The following is a 15,427-nucleotide window of genomic DNA, read 5'->3' as shown; positions in this document are numbered from 1 at the left end:
AGCTTGTGCAGAGGGCACGGAGGAAGACAAGTTTCAGCGCAGTCGCATTTTCAGCGCACCTTAAGAAACTAGGGTTGTAACATTGTAGGGCGAGTAGGGCCAGAAGGACCGTCACGACGAAAACCTGCCTCCTCAGTCGTATTCGCCTGGACGTTGGTGTGGCTTCGCGTTCCCTCCTCCGCTCCTGGCCTTTCCACAAAGCTACTGTCGAAGTACGAAGGCCCCTACCGCGTCCTACGTCAAGCATCCCCAGTTAACTATATGATTGAGCCTGTTCAATCATCTACGGACCGCCGTCGTCGCGGCCGCGAGACTGTTCACGTCGATCGACTGAAGCCGCATTATGACCCACCAGTTGTACCTGTTCCTTAGGTCGCCAGGATGGCTCCTTTTCCGCGGGGGAGTGATTTGTAACATGGTTGGGCGCAGACAAGGAGGTTTTTTTTAACCTCCTTGGGCGCAGACAAGAACGCCTACGAAAGAAGAAGACGAAGACGGTTGTTGTTGGCGCTCGCGCTTGCTCGGCTTGGACCGCTGATCGCTTCAGCTGTGGCAATATTTTATTAAACGCGTTACTGTCTCAACGTTAAACGCATACCATCAAGGTCTTTAAAATTGCGTATCTATGTATTTTCTATTAAAGGAACACACCACCTAATACTTACCTAATTATTTTACGCCTCAGGTATGCGTCATATTTACTTTTTGATCGACAACGTTCACAAGTATGAACAGCCGTACCAGTTCAGGATGGGTGGTCGATAAGCAAGTGGTTCAACTTTGGCCGGTTGGCTGAATCGGGTGACGTGCCGACAAACAGAAAGACAGAAAGACAGACCAAAATTTCTGCGTTTAAGTTCCCCAAGAAAGACTATCGTCTTTAAAAGTGGCCCATTTCTGTACCAACACGCGATGAGGAATGGCGGATAAACAATGCGTCGAACGCCACCGCACGTGAGGAGACGTGCGGGGTCTACTCCACGCGCCGCAGCTTTCAAGAAAACAAAAAATATCTAAGAGCGTTAGGTTGCGACGCGCCGCTCATAGACGAATACGTAACTGGGACAGTTAGTTCGCGCTCGTCCTGTGTATACCTATGCGTTCTTTTCGAGCGTCCTTCGTTGTGTTTGCGCAGCGCAGCGCGCTGCAGGTGTCAAGCTGTTACCGTTCTTTGTTCGGGGTCATCCTGTGCGTGTTCTTTTTAGGGGCGAAGCTCCTTAAGGCGGCACCCGTTCGTCCCTCGTAATCGTCGTCATCGTAGTAGTCCGTAACAAGTCTTACGCTTTGACCTCCAAGGTGGTGCCGGTGGGAGATTTCTCCTGTGCGTTGTTGAACAATAAAAAATTCGCAGCGTGCGCGTTAACTAAAAGCCGAATTCTTCCGTCTCTCATTCCCCATTAGCAGCCATTGGCATGTTCCAGTAGGAAACGTTAGTAGAAGTAGAAGTGTAAGTGTTAGCTAAAAGCCGACTTCTTCTGTCTCTCATTCCCATTAGCAGCCATTGTTTACCTCCAAGGTAGTGCCTGGTGAGATTTCTCCTGTGCGTGATTAAACAATAAAAATTTTGTTCAAAACGCCGTTGATTGATGAAATAAACCAACGAAAGACGCCAGATGTTTTGTCAAAGCAGAACGAAAGAACGCCAGATGTTTTTCTTAAAGTGTAGTAGTAGTAGTTGTATGTAGCCACCTCGCCCGATCGTCAACGGGCGAGGTGGACCGGCAACGGCGCGAGGACCCTGCCGTACGAGAGTTAAATCGCACTAAAAGACATACTTTGCGGGCGATACACTCTAGTGAGCTTTCAACTTTTCGTCTTATTGTACATGATAAAGAAATTATTTCTACGAAAAACGCAAGGCACACCTTGAGCAATATATTTGGTTTTGGGACGCTAAATGGAACCATGAGGCGATGCGAAGCCGGAGCACTTGCACGATCGCGTTCCGTTGGCTTTCGTTGGGCATGCTACCGACCTCGCGTCGTGGAACGCGCGTCCTGTCTTCCCTCTAGCCTTGCCTTTAATTCGCACAGGGCGAGCGGGGAATGCGGTCGCTCTTGGCGCTCTTTCGCTCGGGAGCGGACTTCTTCCTTGCATTTCACCGATCACAAGTGATAATGAAGGGACCACGTAAACCAACAGTACAATAAAAGTTTGATGTTTAATATATACACGATGTTTCACACTCTTTATATTATGTACTGGGCGCATTTCACGGAAGAGTTTCACGGTTTACAGATGATTCCCTCCGTAGCTTCGCCCCACTCATCATCATTCACCCCGTGGATATGCTGTGATTTTTTGTGTGTCGTTTGCGGTTGATGGGCGTGCTGCAAGTATCGAGCTGCTTGGTGTTCTTCTTATGACTTTGCAATTTGTTGCTATCGCATTAATTGCTTCGGCTTCGCGGCAAAACTGTGACTTTTTTATGTTTAATTATTTCTTCGTCGCCCGATTATGCAAGGTGATGATGCTAACGCAACACCAGTTTCACTAGGATGGCGTGAACACTGCTTGTATTCCCTACCAACGTACTAACCAAAACTACGTTTTGGGTTTCAACGGTTCAGTCACGTCTATCGCACTCGGCGAAAACCAAATCACTATTCGATACCAGAAAAATGTAACAAAATTAGACTAACTAAATTCTCCTGCAAGTGATGCTCTGCGTACTCGACACATGTAGGAACCAGAGCCCGCTTTATAGGCCGTAAAGAGTTGTTCTGGGAGTGCCGACAAGAAATATGCAAGAACTTCGCGCTGACATACTCATATCATAATTGATGTTGTGCCTCAGGAAGCTTGTATATGTGACAGAACACGTTTAGCAGGCCGTGAAATTTTGTTTTCAGGGTGACGAGAATAAAAAATTGCAAGATTTTTTTACTTAATAGCTTCTTGATTTGAATTTCAAAAGATGCTTTGCCTCAATAGGAAAGAGTAAGTAATAGAGCACGCCTTACAGGCCGTAAAGCACAGTTCTGCGAGTGCCGTAAATAATAATGAAAAGAAAAAAGGCACGAGAATTTTGTATTTTTGCAAATTATGCTTTGTCTCAAAAAGCATGCAGGTATATGTCGAAGAACAGGCTTAAGAGGCCGTAAAGTTCTGTTTACCGAGGGGCGAGAATAAAAAATTTTAAGAATTTTTACGTTAACATCCCAATCTTTTAAAAGATGCTTCGCCTCGATGGGAATGTATAACTCCAGAGCACGCTTTACAGGCCATAAGGTTTTGTTGTTCGAGCGCCTAGAATGAAAAAGACGCATCAATTTTATATGAAAATTCATGTTGCTAATTACGCTTTGCCCAGGAAGCATGTATACGTGACATTACACGCCCTATTGGCCACAACGATTTTTTCTGCGAGAGCCGAGATAAAAAAAAAAATCATAATTTTTAGATAACGCCATCGGTTTTAAAGGGAGACTAAAGAGAAACAATGAATTGGTTTAGATTGACAAAGTGTGCTCGGAGAACTCTTGTGCAGTGTATTTCACCACCATAGGTTTATTATCAGCGGAGAAAACCAAGTGCAATGTTTCACTTTTAAATTTCGCGCCGAACTTTGTAATTCGTGACGTAAATCATTTCAAAGAGCATTTAATGTATTTTGGCGCCACTGGCTCAACGAAATTTCCACAAACTCGTTTTATCAAGTCTCTGGACCCCTCAGAGGACAATGTACTTCGATTTAACCGATTAGGAACTACGTAGGCCCAAGCAGGCGCCGTCAGAAATATGTGACTCACGGCAAATAGTGCGGGAATTCCGAGGTGGCGTCGCCACCTGTATTTTCTTTTTGCGCGTCTTCTCGCTTATTAAGCGTCTTCTCGCAGGAAGCGTGGTGTTTTTGGTATCGTGGAAGACCACTTTACTAATGCGAGAAAAATCGTTTTGCTGTTTAGTGTCCCTTTAAATGCTAGATTGCCGCAGTAAGCGTCGAGACGAAACAGAAAACGCTTTACATGCCGTGGAACTATTTTGTGCCGCTGCTGGAGCATGCCTTCATTCGCATCATTATCCCGCAAATTATCTTTTGCCGCTTGTAAAAATGTATTTCTAGAGTCTCTTTCTCTCTTTTTTCCCTTTCTTTCTCTATTTTTCTATATCTCTGCTTGTTTCTTTCTTTGTTTCTGTCTATATCTATCTTTATTTCTCTTTCTGTCTTGCTCTCTGTTTTTCCTATCTCTCTTTCGTGTCTGTTTCTTTTTATCTCTTTCTCTCTCAATGTCATTCTCTGTCTGTCTATCTTTTATGTCTTTATTCCCTTTATTTCTCCAAATTTTTCTTTTGCTCTTTCTTTCTATCGCTTTCTCTCTCTCCTTTTCTATTTCTCTCTCTCTCTCTTTTCTGCCTCTCTCTTTCACGTGTTTCACGAGCTCCACTTAGCCGAGCAGAGTTTTCGTTTAACGCTCGCACCTGCTGTACCGATAGCTTAAGCACTTTCGCTGTAAACTTGTGACCATTTCACGAATTTTTCCATTGTGTCCGCAATTGGGCTCAATAATATAACTTTCGCTTCTCGTCAAACGCCATCACATCCTATTTTTTTCCAGCTTGACGTACTTCCCATCTCCGATCTGTATATTTATAATGTGTGTGTCTTGTTCTTTAAGGTTTTTCACCGCACTCTCATTATCGACATATTTCCTGATGTGTTGTTGTTTAATCACAATAGAACTAGATTCGCGATCCATAATAATCTCTTGTTACCTAAAGTTCGCACTAATTATGGGAAAATGAGCATTGTTTTTTCATCAATTACATTATGGAATTCACTATCACGTGATATCAAAGAAATAATGAACATTCATGTTTTCAAGCAAAGATTAAAACTGTGTTTATTCAATGTATAACTGATGCGTTCCGTTAATTTTGTGAAATTGTGTTGTATGTAAGAAATTCGTTAAATACTGACCTGAACATTTAGTACAGTCCCTGTTGCTAGTAACACTTAAAAAAGGCTGTTGCTATTCCTTGTTCACTGTTTAGATTTTTCAATGTATTAGCATAGGAGGTCCCGCCTGCGGTTTGTAACCTTGGGACCTCCTCCTGCATATTTATCTGCAATGTATTACCTTTTTTTACGTGACTAATAAAGATTGATTGATTGATTGATTGATTGATTGATTGATTGATTGATTGATTGATTGATTGATTGATTGATTGATTGATTGAATAATATTTTCCTGTACTTGCGGCCGTCGTACGCAGTGCCGCCGTCTATCACGCCATTCTCGTTTCCCGAGAAGCCTCAGCTTGGCTCTCGAGCCAGCGTCACGTGCAGCGTGCCCGAGGGAGACCCACCCATACGGCTGTCATGGCTGCGAGACGGGATGCCACTGGAATCGGACTCCTCTTCCACCTCTGCCGTCGGCATTGCTTCGGGCCACGTGGACGACTTCATATCGACGCTGGTGTTCAGGTCGCTGCGCGAGGAACACACGGCTGTATACACGTGCCTTGCTGCCAATGAGGCCGCCTCCATCAATTACTCAGCGCCGCTTGTCGTTTACGGTCAGTCCTCATGTGTCTCGCTTCGTCACGTATTCAAACATAAAAAAAAGCTTTACAAAAATCTTATTGCGTCTTCGTTGCATCAAAGTACACGTGTGGCATCCAGTAGCATCCTTCTTAATGGATACAGTTATTAATGAGAACTAACAGGCAATAATGCCAAGGAAAGTATAGGGGATGCTATTTGTGGTAATTAAGATATAGATGTGAAGAAAGTAAAGTCTGTTAGTCTCATTATTATTGTGTCTCACAAAGAGCCCTTAAATGTCATCTTCTTTCCTTCCTAATGGGTACTGTTTTAGGATGTGAGCACAAATGGGAAAATGAAACGGAAAAATATTTTGCCATATTTGATGCAGCTATGATTCAAGTCGTCGATTAATTCTCCATCGTTCTGTGATATGACAGCCTCCTAGTTACCTCATATGAAAGAACGACTGCGCCAGAAAGGGAAATATCGTAGGTGCAGCGCAACAAACGTAGGAAGTAAAAACAGAGACAGGAAAGAGCGCTGATCCATATTGCTTTTTTAGCGCAAAAAACGACACCACAAGAAAGAAGACGGAACCGTCTTCTTTCTTGTGTTCCGTCTTCTTTCTTGTGGTGTCGTTTTTTGCGCTAAAAATCAATATGGATTCTCACCAACTAGCCCGCCAACGCATTCTGTTGAAAGAGCGCTGACTTTCAATTGAATTTATTGAAAGTACTCCGGCCGCTTTTATACAAGGTACAAGATCCGTGAGCAAGCGCGACAACACGTGTGTGATTATGCATAACTTTGTTAACTGAGGAATGAAAATTCTCTGTCAGATAGGGGAAGTGATGGTGTTCTGATGCATCGATCCGTGGCCTTCCTGATAAAAAAAAAACGCTTTTATAATCTCTCTATAATCTTCTGTAATCATCAAACCATCACTTCCCTTATCTGATAGAGAGTGTTCATTCCTCAGTTAATGTTATGCATACTCTCACACATGTTCTCGCGCATGCGCACGGATCTTTCACCTTGTATAAAAGCGGCCGGAGTACTTCCAATAAATTCAGTTGAAAGACAGCACTCTTTCCTCTCTATGTTTTTCCTTCATACATTTGTTGCGCTGTACCTATGATATTAGGGATGAGCCAACTCGCCCAAATCAAGGTCTTCTTTTCATAAAGGCCTTGATTCCGGGTTAGAATCCCTTATCAGGACGAGGTTTACGCCAAATAAAGAGCATTGTTTGAGAGAAGTTTCTATAAATTTCAGATTGCTTCGTAGCACGAACAAGTGCACTTTAAGAAAGCTTTCTTGTGCATCTTTCTCTCTCTTGCGAGCTTTCGTAGAACTGATTTGCCCTGCAAAGGAAATGGTGTAAACGAAAACTTTAGCTGAGGAAGTACTTTGCCGTTTTAAAACATCTTAATTCGATAAATACACTGGCTTCGTTTTGCAGTGCCCGTGAGCTAGCTCGTCGACTTGACTACACCTTGAGTGATCCGGTTGGTTAATCATTTCGTAACAGGGGAGCGACTTCCAGAGCCACCACAGTGGGGGCTCCTGTTTTTTTTAAGCTTTGAACTTGAGCCGAAAGCGCTTGCAGTCAGCCTTCATCAAAGGGTTGCCACTCTGGCCGCAAATACGTTTTGATATGTGATGCTATTATTGCAATGCGCCGTAAAGTGATATTTGTTGAATCTCTCACATTAAAACAACGTTCATATCATATGGCGCATGTTGTAATTTTTGTGAGCATCCTTCTTTTTATTTTACTGCACACAAACAAGGTTTTTGATGTTGATTTCCAGAGTGGCTGTTTGACAGTTTTCGTTTTGTTCTTGCGTTTTCTTTCTCTTTTTTCCTTTCTTTCTATTAAACCCATACTCGTGCATTTTTATCATCTACTTCCTGTATGATTCTGTGCAAAGGCTCAGAGTATTGTTGTTAAATAAATAAATAAATGAATGAATAAATAAATAAATAAATAAATAAATAAATAAATAAATAAATAAATAAAATAAGCGAACAAGGTCAGCGATCTCATGCTCAGCAGAGTAACTTAGACGCCACTGAGTTACCAGTTGAAATAAATTGTGGCATTTTACGCGCCAAGAGTACAATATGACTGTAAGGTGCACCACAGGGGAAAACGCTTTTTGACCACCTTGGTTCTTGGGGACGCATGTGAATCTGTGTAAACGTGTGTATATTTTTTATTATTATTTCGCATCCACCGAAATGCAACCGTTGTTGGTCGGGAGCAAGCTGGTGACCATGTGCATCTTATCGCTACGTGGCGTTCGCTAAGACACTACACCGAGTTGCTGCCATTTCGGTTGCGTCCGCTCGTGCATTTCTTTTATTGCGATAGCAATTATATGGACACTCTCGACTGGTTCTTGCTGTCGCCGTCGCTGTCATCCGGCGCCGTTGCCTTTGGAATCGAACGGGCGACCGCTCCCTCCATAGCGCGCGGCGTTAGACGGCTAGGCCACGAGCCATACGTGTTTCAGCATGCTAACGGCGAGCTATTTATATACACCATTGACTTCAGTGTGCTTTCTTGGTCACCAGCGAGATGGCGCTATGGGCGCGAGGGGGCGCGCTTTAAGGGTCGTCGCCCCGCTCGTTGCGATGCGCGCGCGGCTCAAGCCTCGCAAGGCGTACTTTACCCTACAGGGCGTGGTCGCCGGCGCATCACGTAGAGCGGGGGGGGGGGGGGGGGTCGTATGTCTTGTGCTTTTACCGCGATGTCCGCGCTGAAGTTATAGAGCGTACTAAGGTCACTTCGCTTTCTGCAGCGGCCGCGTTGTGGAACGGAGCGCGCTGTTCAAACAGAAATAAGTAACAACTGTGACAGTTGTTAGATCGCGCTCCTCCTGTGTATATCGGTGCGTTCGTTTCGTGCATCCTTCTTTATGTTTGAGCAGTGCTCTTTAAGTGTCAAGCTGTGACACTTGACAGTTTGCGCTCGTCCTGTGTGTGTTCTTTTCGTGCGTCCTTTGCGCTTGAGCGGCGCGCTGGAAATTTTGAGCTGCTTTCCGTTCTTCGCGTTACATTCAGATTTGTTGCTATCGCATCCATTGATTCGCCGTTGCGACGAAACTGTGACTTTTTTTTGCGCCTCCCGTAACAGGACGTGAAGATGCATGAGTGTCTGTGCGTCTCCGCGTGTCTGGGTGTTAGATGTGCGGACAGTAGGTTTTGTTCGTGCCCTTAAATCTGCGTGATCTCTGCCTGCTGCGTACGTCTGGTGCCGCTTGTTGTCGATATGGCTCCATAATTATTTCATTTACCTGCCAAGAGGCTACTGCAAGGTAATAAAGAGAAATATTTGCTTTGTAGAAGAGAATAAACAAAGTCAATGCGTTACCCCTCTGTCTGTTGAACTGATAAACTATATCCTGGTAGCAATAGGTTTATACAGCTGATCACCAAAAATCACTAGGTTGTCAACAATTAGATGGACAATCTAGCAAGGTTTTTTGTTGCCAACTTCGAAGTATTTCAAGAAACAGCAGACCGCGCCAGGCACTGCAATTATTCGTTCAGCATAATGAATACTGCGCTAGATAATACGAATCCGACCAGTGGAAGTTAAGAAAAAAAAGCTGCGAACAAAGGAAAGACTCACTAGGACGTTCTTGTCTGTATGCCTTGTCCCTCTCTTTTTTTTTTTTGTACAGCCGTCTGAATTCCCATGCCTCATGAACAAACTGGTTTCGTTGGATACAATGCTGCGTTTGCATTTGCATTACTATAATTGCAGCTCCGCCAAGATGGCGGCTGGAGCCCACAGACACAACGGTCACGACAGGTGAGCGCATAATACTGGACTGTCAGGCTGACGGAACGCCAGAACCGAGAGTCCGCTGGAAAAAGTCTGCAGGTGGGCTACTTTTGCTTAAGGTGCATTATACTGAGCATATAACTTTACTGCGTGCGTAAGTACACTTTTAAGTTACGATCTATTTGTTCAATGTTTCAGATATTCAAATTTTATGTGGTGATTTTTCTCTGCATTCGATTTGCTATTAAAATGTAGACGTGACATCATTCAGAAACTACTATCAATACACACGTGTTAGTGTAAGAGCGCAAAAACACTTAAATAGATCGCAATTATAATGTAAGCGTCCAGGCCCTTGTTATAGAAGCAGGTATCTCTACTTACAAAAAAATAGCGATCCCACAAAGAAACGTTGGAATAGAAAAATACAGAAAAATCACTTCGAAAAACAGTACTGGCTATCGGAACAATTTTACATACGCGTATGAGTGTTGCAACAATTCTTGTTGTTTGATTTTTTGAATTTTTGGGCTTGATATAATCACACACGTGAACTTACAGATGACGAATTCGGTTTCATCTTGTTCCTTGTAACGCACTTGAAAATTTGTCTCCGAACCACACACACACGCAGAGACAACGCATTATTGTGAGCCTGACGTTCGGCGTCACCGGTAGATTCATTTCGCAATGCAAGAAAATTGTTACTTTCTCTTGAAAGTTATTACATTTTCCGCGTGAATACCTGTTGCACAACAAGCGTACCAATGTTGAACAATATTTCCTATCATACGCCAAACAAAAAAAGAAATCGCGCTCTTTCTAAAAAAATATGCATCTCTTCTAACGCTCAGCTGTTCACTTCTTGCGGTTGAGCACGATTGTACGATTGAATAGCTGTAGAGCGTTGCTTTTTGGGACATAATTGCAAGGGACAGAAAAGTGTTCTAGATTGAACCAGTTGGTGCAAGCTGACCGGTTGTTTGTGTACTCACTGCCGTAATTACGCGCACTATACCAAGGCTTTTTGGATATGTTAGCTGGTGTTGACTAGGGACAGCGATCGAGGTTATTGAAGGTAAATAAAGCTGAAGCTAACGCATTTCTCTCGCCGTTATCGTACCGTCACAACTGATTTTATTATTGCTAAGCCTCTTTTTTCAGGTGACATTGTTACCTTGATTTTTTTTTTAAACCCGTAAAAACATTCACGTCATCTCTAGCACAATCTCTGTTAAACTTGATAAGTTCAAAGTATATTCATCTATATCACATATTTTAAAGCTAAAATTGTTGATCTGATTGCAGGGCTTCAGGCCACGGAATTTCGCACGGTCATCAGCAGCTCTCGCATGCAAGCTCTTGTGAACGGCTCGCTGGTGATACAAGAGGTTGAGACGTTGGACGCCGGCGGATACATGTGTGAGGCCTCGAATGGAGTTGGCCTGCCCCTGTACACAGTTGTACAGGTCAACGTTCGTTGTGAGTAAGGCATTTCGGCGCTCGGTCACAGTTTTAGAGACGGCCACGCCGTTCTGTAAGCAAACACAAGCGAAATTTTGAGGGTGAGAAAGCTAAAAAAGATGGCTCAATCTTAATCGCATGAGTATATTGGAGAGAGTTTAAGCGTGGGAAGCCTTGCTTAAATGGCCCCTAAACCCCCTCCGACATTTTCCCAAACATTTCAAGTCAACAAGCGCATCGCGTGCAGAATGCCGTCGCAATCAACGATGCCACACGCCGCAGCGCTACAGGTCGCGGGCGCGCCACAATTTCGAAAAAACAATAGCTTCTCTTTCCCGGTTCCCTCCATTCCCGCCACTGACATGTGTGACATCACCAGTGAAACTCGATGACGTTATCACTTTCGATGCTTGCGATTGGCCGAACGACAACCGACGACTTCCGGTTACTCTGCAAACAGCTGTTCGCGCACACCTTGCTGTTCTTGGTCGTGTTGCCGCTTGCGAATCGACATATGCGGCCCGTAATGGCCCGCTCACGCTAGCGGCAAGCCTGCCGCAACGGCGCGGTGCCGCAGAACGTCCGCTGTCGCCGCACGCGCGAGAGCTGTCCAACTTGCACGGCAAGCTTCGCCGACGAGCCTCCGAAAAACATGGCCGCACTGCCAAAAGCGGTTGTCGTCCACCTTGAATCTATCAAGTGGCCGCCGTGCACTCTGTAGCGTGTAAGCTCCGAACTGATGCTTTCATTTGCTTTAGATTCATGTCCTTAAGCTTCGACAGCAAAGTATTCGTGCCGATTCGGCCCCGTTTTTGAGAGCCGTACTCAAATAATCGATGCTGTAGGCTTAGCGAGTCGAGATGGGCGCTTCCGAATGCTCGGAGGACATAGATTACGCGTTTGTTAGTTGTTTCTAATCATCCATAGCTGGCGCCACTTGACCTGGCGCCAGCTTGGGGACATCTTGTTTGGTTTTACGCGATGCTTTCTTTAATGCCGGACAGACTAAAACGCTTTATTGACTGCTGGAACCATGCCTGGCAACGACACGGACGACATCCGCACTTTTAGCGTGAAAAGCGCGGAAAATAAAGCAAGCAGCTCGAAGCATCCCGCGACAGCCGCACACGACGCGGAGAGCCGAAAGTAGACTACGGCGGCGCGCCGTAGTCATGGTAACCGCTCCTCCGTCACTCATTGGCCACGTCGCTCTCCGGCAGACGGCGAACGGCACGAAAATGGGTCTCGGGCCTATTCTGCGAACGGCAAAGAACGGCTGACGTGCGCGAACGAAATCGCTTGCGCACAGCAGCCTGAGAACGTCAAACGGCGAGCTGCCGTGCCGCTAGCGTGAGCGGGCCCTAACGCAACCGCCAAGTCGCTAGCGTAATTACACATCCACGCCTTGCGGTTTGATGAGCTCCGTGAACTGGAGCTCGGCTCTTCATCTCGAGCCGAGGTGGTCTGGCACGGCGTGTCCCCGTACGGGTCCATCACGTTGGCGATCCTTTGAAGGCGCGCGCGCAACACAAGGTCCATACCGGCACGATTCGTAGGGGCACGGGCCGGCATGGCAGCAACAGCGGTTAGTCAAGGAACAGTACACCCAGATATCACACAGAGTTGACGGCGAGCTGGAGCGTCGGAGTCGCCGGAGTCACGGCAACCGGAAGTAGACGCTATCTCGAACAGCGCGTCAGCGGTGACGTATGCCACGCGAGATGAGGAGGGGCATTCAGCTGACTCAGCGAGGAGGGCAAAGCGGTTTTGGAAGAGGGTAGCGTAGGAAAGAGGGAAAGAAGCGATCGTCGCGTTTCGATCATCAAACGCGTGTAACTCCGCTATTACGGCACCGTTTCGAAAAACTCTCACGGCTACGTGTTCGTTGTAAACTCGAGCACAACTTCCTCACCTCAACGAAATTTCGACCGCTGGGTGGTTTAGGGGCCCTTTAATTCATAATGTCACGACGGCCGTAAGGCACCAACTTAGTGAGTGGCAAAGGAGATACGCTTGCGGACGTTTTAGCTATTTTTTCTTGGAAACTTTTCTGAGGCACCTTAGTCCTGTACTGACAAAGCCCTTCAACAATTTGCATAATGCACCATTATTGCAAGTTTGCGCGGGCCCCTCTTGGTAAATACGTACTGCAAGTATCTAATAAACTCAATGGCTAGAAAAAATTACGGAAGGAAAAACACGGTGAGAACAATTCATCCGGTTGCCAACGTACCTTCCTTACATTGATTTGACAGACTGATGAAAAGCACGAAATCATATTCAGCAGCGTTGAATATATAACGTTTCGTTAATGTCATCTGATATCTGTTCACACTTAATCTGTTTAACATTATTTCCAATTCATTTTTTGTAGCTTACATTTTCTCCAAACGCTAACATTTTATTCGGCGCATGATTGACGAGGCACGTGTAGTCGCATAAATAACACGCAGACTCGCATTAAGGCCTAAATTTTTGTCCGCTCTATTCACTAAAGCATACATTTTGGTCAGTTTCCGAAAACAAATAAGAAATTAATCGTGATCCTCCTGCTTGGTCACCCACCTATATTAAAGCGAACGCTTTCACTTGGATCATTTATTTATTTATTTATTTATTTATTTATTTATTTATTTATTTATTTATTTATTTAGGGTCATCGTGCACTTCACTACTCGTTTTCGTTTCCACTGATGCTTCAGTTCACTTGCGCTTTCGTCCAATAAATTACGTTGCTTCTCATTCATGTCGTTAGAGGTCAATGTTAATTCAATACTATTTCTGACGACCACGCAAACCACGCGCAGAGACGCCCGAACTTTACTTTGCCTTTAACGGCTTATCGATTTTAAAGCTAACCAGTCAGAGAAAAGATGCTCACGCCACCTCTTGCCATGAAATCGCACTAGTCAAATAGCGACGCTTTCGCCATCTATTAGCGGCTCGTGAAAGTCGCTGCGCGCGAAGATTCGGTGATGCTCGCAGCGGTGTAGCCGCGCACAAAACGTCATTTTTTTTCTCTAGGTTGTAATCTTTTTCTTCCAAATTTTCGGGCGTGCGACCGCTATCCTGGTGTAGTGTTAGCGAAAGAGTGTGGGGCATTCGTATCCACTTTTGTCATCACATATAAAAAATATGCGAGACATCAGTTGCATGATGTGCAAAGTGTGATTATTATAATTTCATTTCACACAATAGAGGCGCTGATCTGTATTGCGAAATTTCATTTCTACGTTTTTCTTTAGAGTGTATTGTTAATATTATATAGAATCATAAAGAACAAGTTTATTATTTTTTTTTTCATAGACGAAGACAACCGGCATAAACGTACAAACGGAGTTCCAAGGGAACTTGTGCATAGGCGGACATCCTGTCAACGGTTACAAACACTGTAACTGTTCAACAGCAGCATAAAAACAGCAAGCCTAGACGTATTGGAACAAGAAAATTTGCTCCATAAAGCTGAAATCAGCACCAACACTCAAAACAATGAAAATACCAAACTTATATTGCGGGAAATAAGCCTTCGAGCTCGGAAGGCCGCACATTTGTGAGGACTCGAGTTCACTTTCCTTAAATATATAAGATCCTAGTTGGGACTGCATTTCATTTTTTATGTATTACTTAAGAAATAAAGTAAGAATGAGAAGCTCAGTCATTACAACAATCTGCTCTGTTGTCCCTGCGCAAGAAATTTCATAGACATCATTTGTATGCTGCAGTTAATCCAGTTCTGATTAATCCTGTGACCAACTCTAAGCCCTGCAATAAAGCTTTCTGCTACAGAAATACTGTATTACGCGGCATACTGAATCTGCAGCTACGAAGTCACAGCTTTAGAGCAGCTAAATAGTTTGCAATTTGAGAAAGACAGCAATGTATCAAGTTTTGTGGACTTCTCTCACGCTTATACTCCGATTTCAGCTCCGGCCAAGGCACGACAGCGTTTCATGTCCAAAATGGCTGCCAGGGGTCAGGTGGTGAAGCTTCGATGCGAGGCCTCTGGGGACAGGCCTATCAGGTTTTTTTGGTCCAAGGACAATAAGCCCATCAAGTCATTTTCAAGCCCCAGGTAAGCCATAAGCTCTCTTTATTTTTGGAGTTATACATGAGATGTTGAGCCGAAAAAGTTATCCCTAACCTAAAACAAAACGCATCGGACATCGTATGTCAAGCTCGTAATTTGCTGCAACTGATCTTCCCCAAAACATCTGCACTTATCGCGATACCCATAAGGCTGGATTGTTACTGACAACAAAATATCAACTTGTTTTACACTTCAAAATCAACCTGATAAAGCGGCGATCAAGAATTAAAATGAGAATATGAGAAATCGGTGTGGCTTTAAACTTGCCTCCCTGTCTGCTTAGGACAACGCAGCGCACTTTTTCTGAACGAGAGGAAGAAACTCCTGTTACGAGCTGATGGATACGAGCTGATGTGGGCATGTAACGCTATAACATTATTAACAAAGCGAGTGCTTTTTTACGATCGTGACGAACCGGATGGCAACAAGAATCGATGCAGAAACGCGTTGTTTATTTACAGTTTTGTCGGATCTAACCAGAATAAATTCATGTCTCAGCCATGTATTCCTGTGTGGAATAAGGACTCAGACTCATGAAATGGGATCAGTACAAACATATTTATTGCGAACGACACGTATTCAATACTTA

At 44.5% G+C, this 15,427-nt stretch overlaps 1 protein-coding gene across 1 annotated transcript in view; it reads left to right on the top strand.

The window, feature by feature from the left end:
- The window catches only part of LOC119381822 (Down syndrome cell adhesion molecule), a 116,113-nt gene that overhangs the window by 59,752 nt on the left and 40,934 nt on the right, over window positions 1-15,427 (top strand). The window contains exons 9-12 of the mRNA XM_037649578.1: window positions 5,218-5,520; window positions 9,267-9,386; window positions 10,596-10,769; window positions 14,676-14,823. Of these exons, the coding sequence (XP_037505506.1) occupies window positions 5,218-5,520; window positions 9,267-9,386; window positions 10,596-10,769; window positions 14,676-14,823 (745 nt within the window). The remainder of the gene's footprint in view (window positions 1-5,217; window positions 5,521-9,266; window positions 9,387-10,595; window positions 10,770-14,675; window positions 14,824-15,427) is intronic.

Source organism: Rhipicephalus sanguineus, chromosome 2, assembly GCF_013339695.2.
Source record: "Rhipicephalus sanguineus isolate Rsan-2018 chromosome 2, BIME_Rsan_1.4, whole genome shotgun sequence".
Lineage (NCBI taxonomy): Eukaryota > Metazoa > Arthropoda > Arachnida > Ixodida > Ixodidae > Rhipicephalus > Rhipicephalus sanguineus.
Note: the sequence above shows the minus strand (reverse complement) of the source record. Positions and strands in the feature narration are given on the sequence as shown.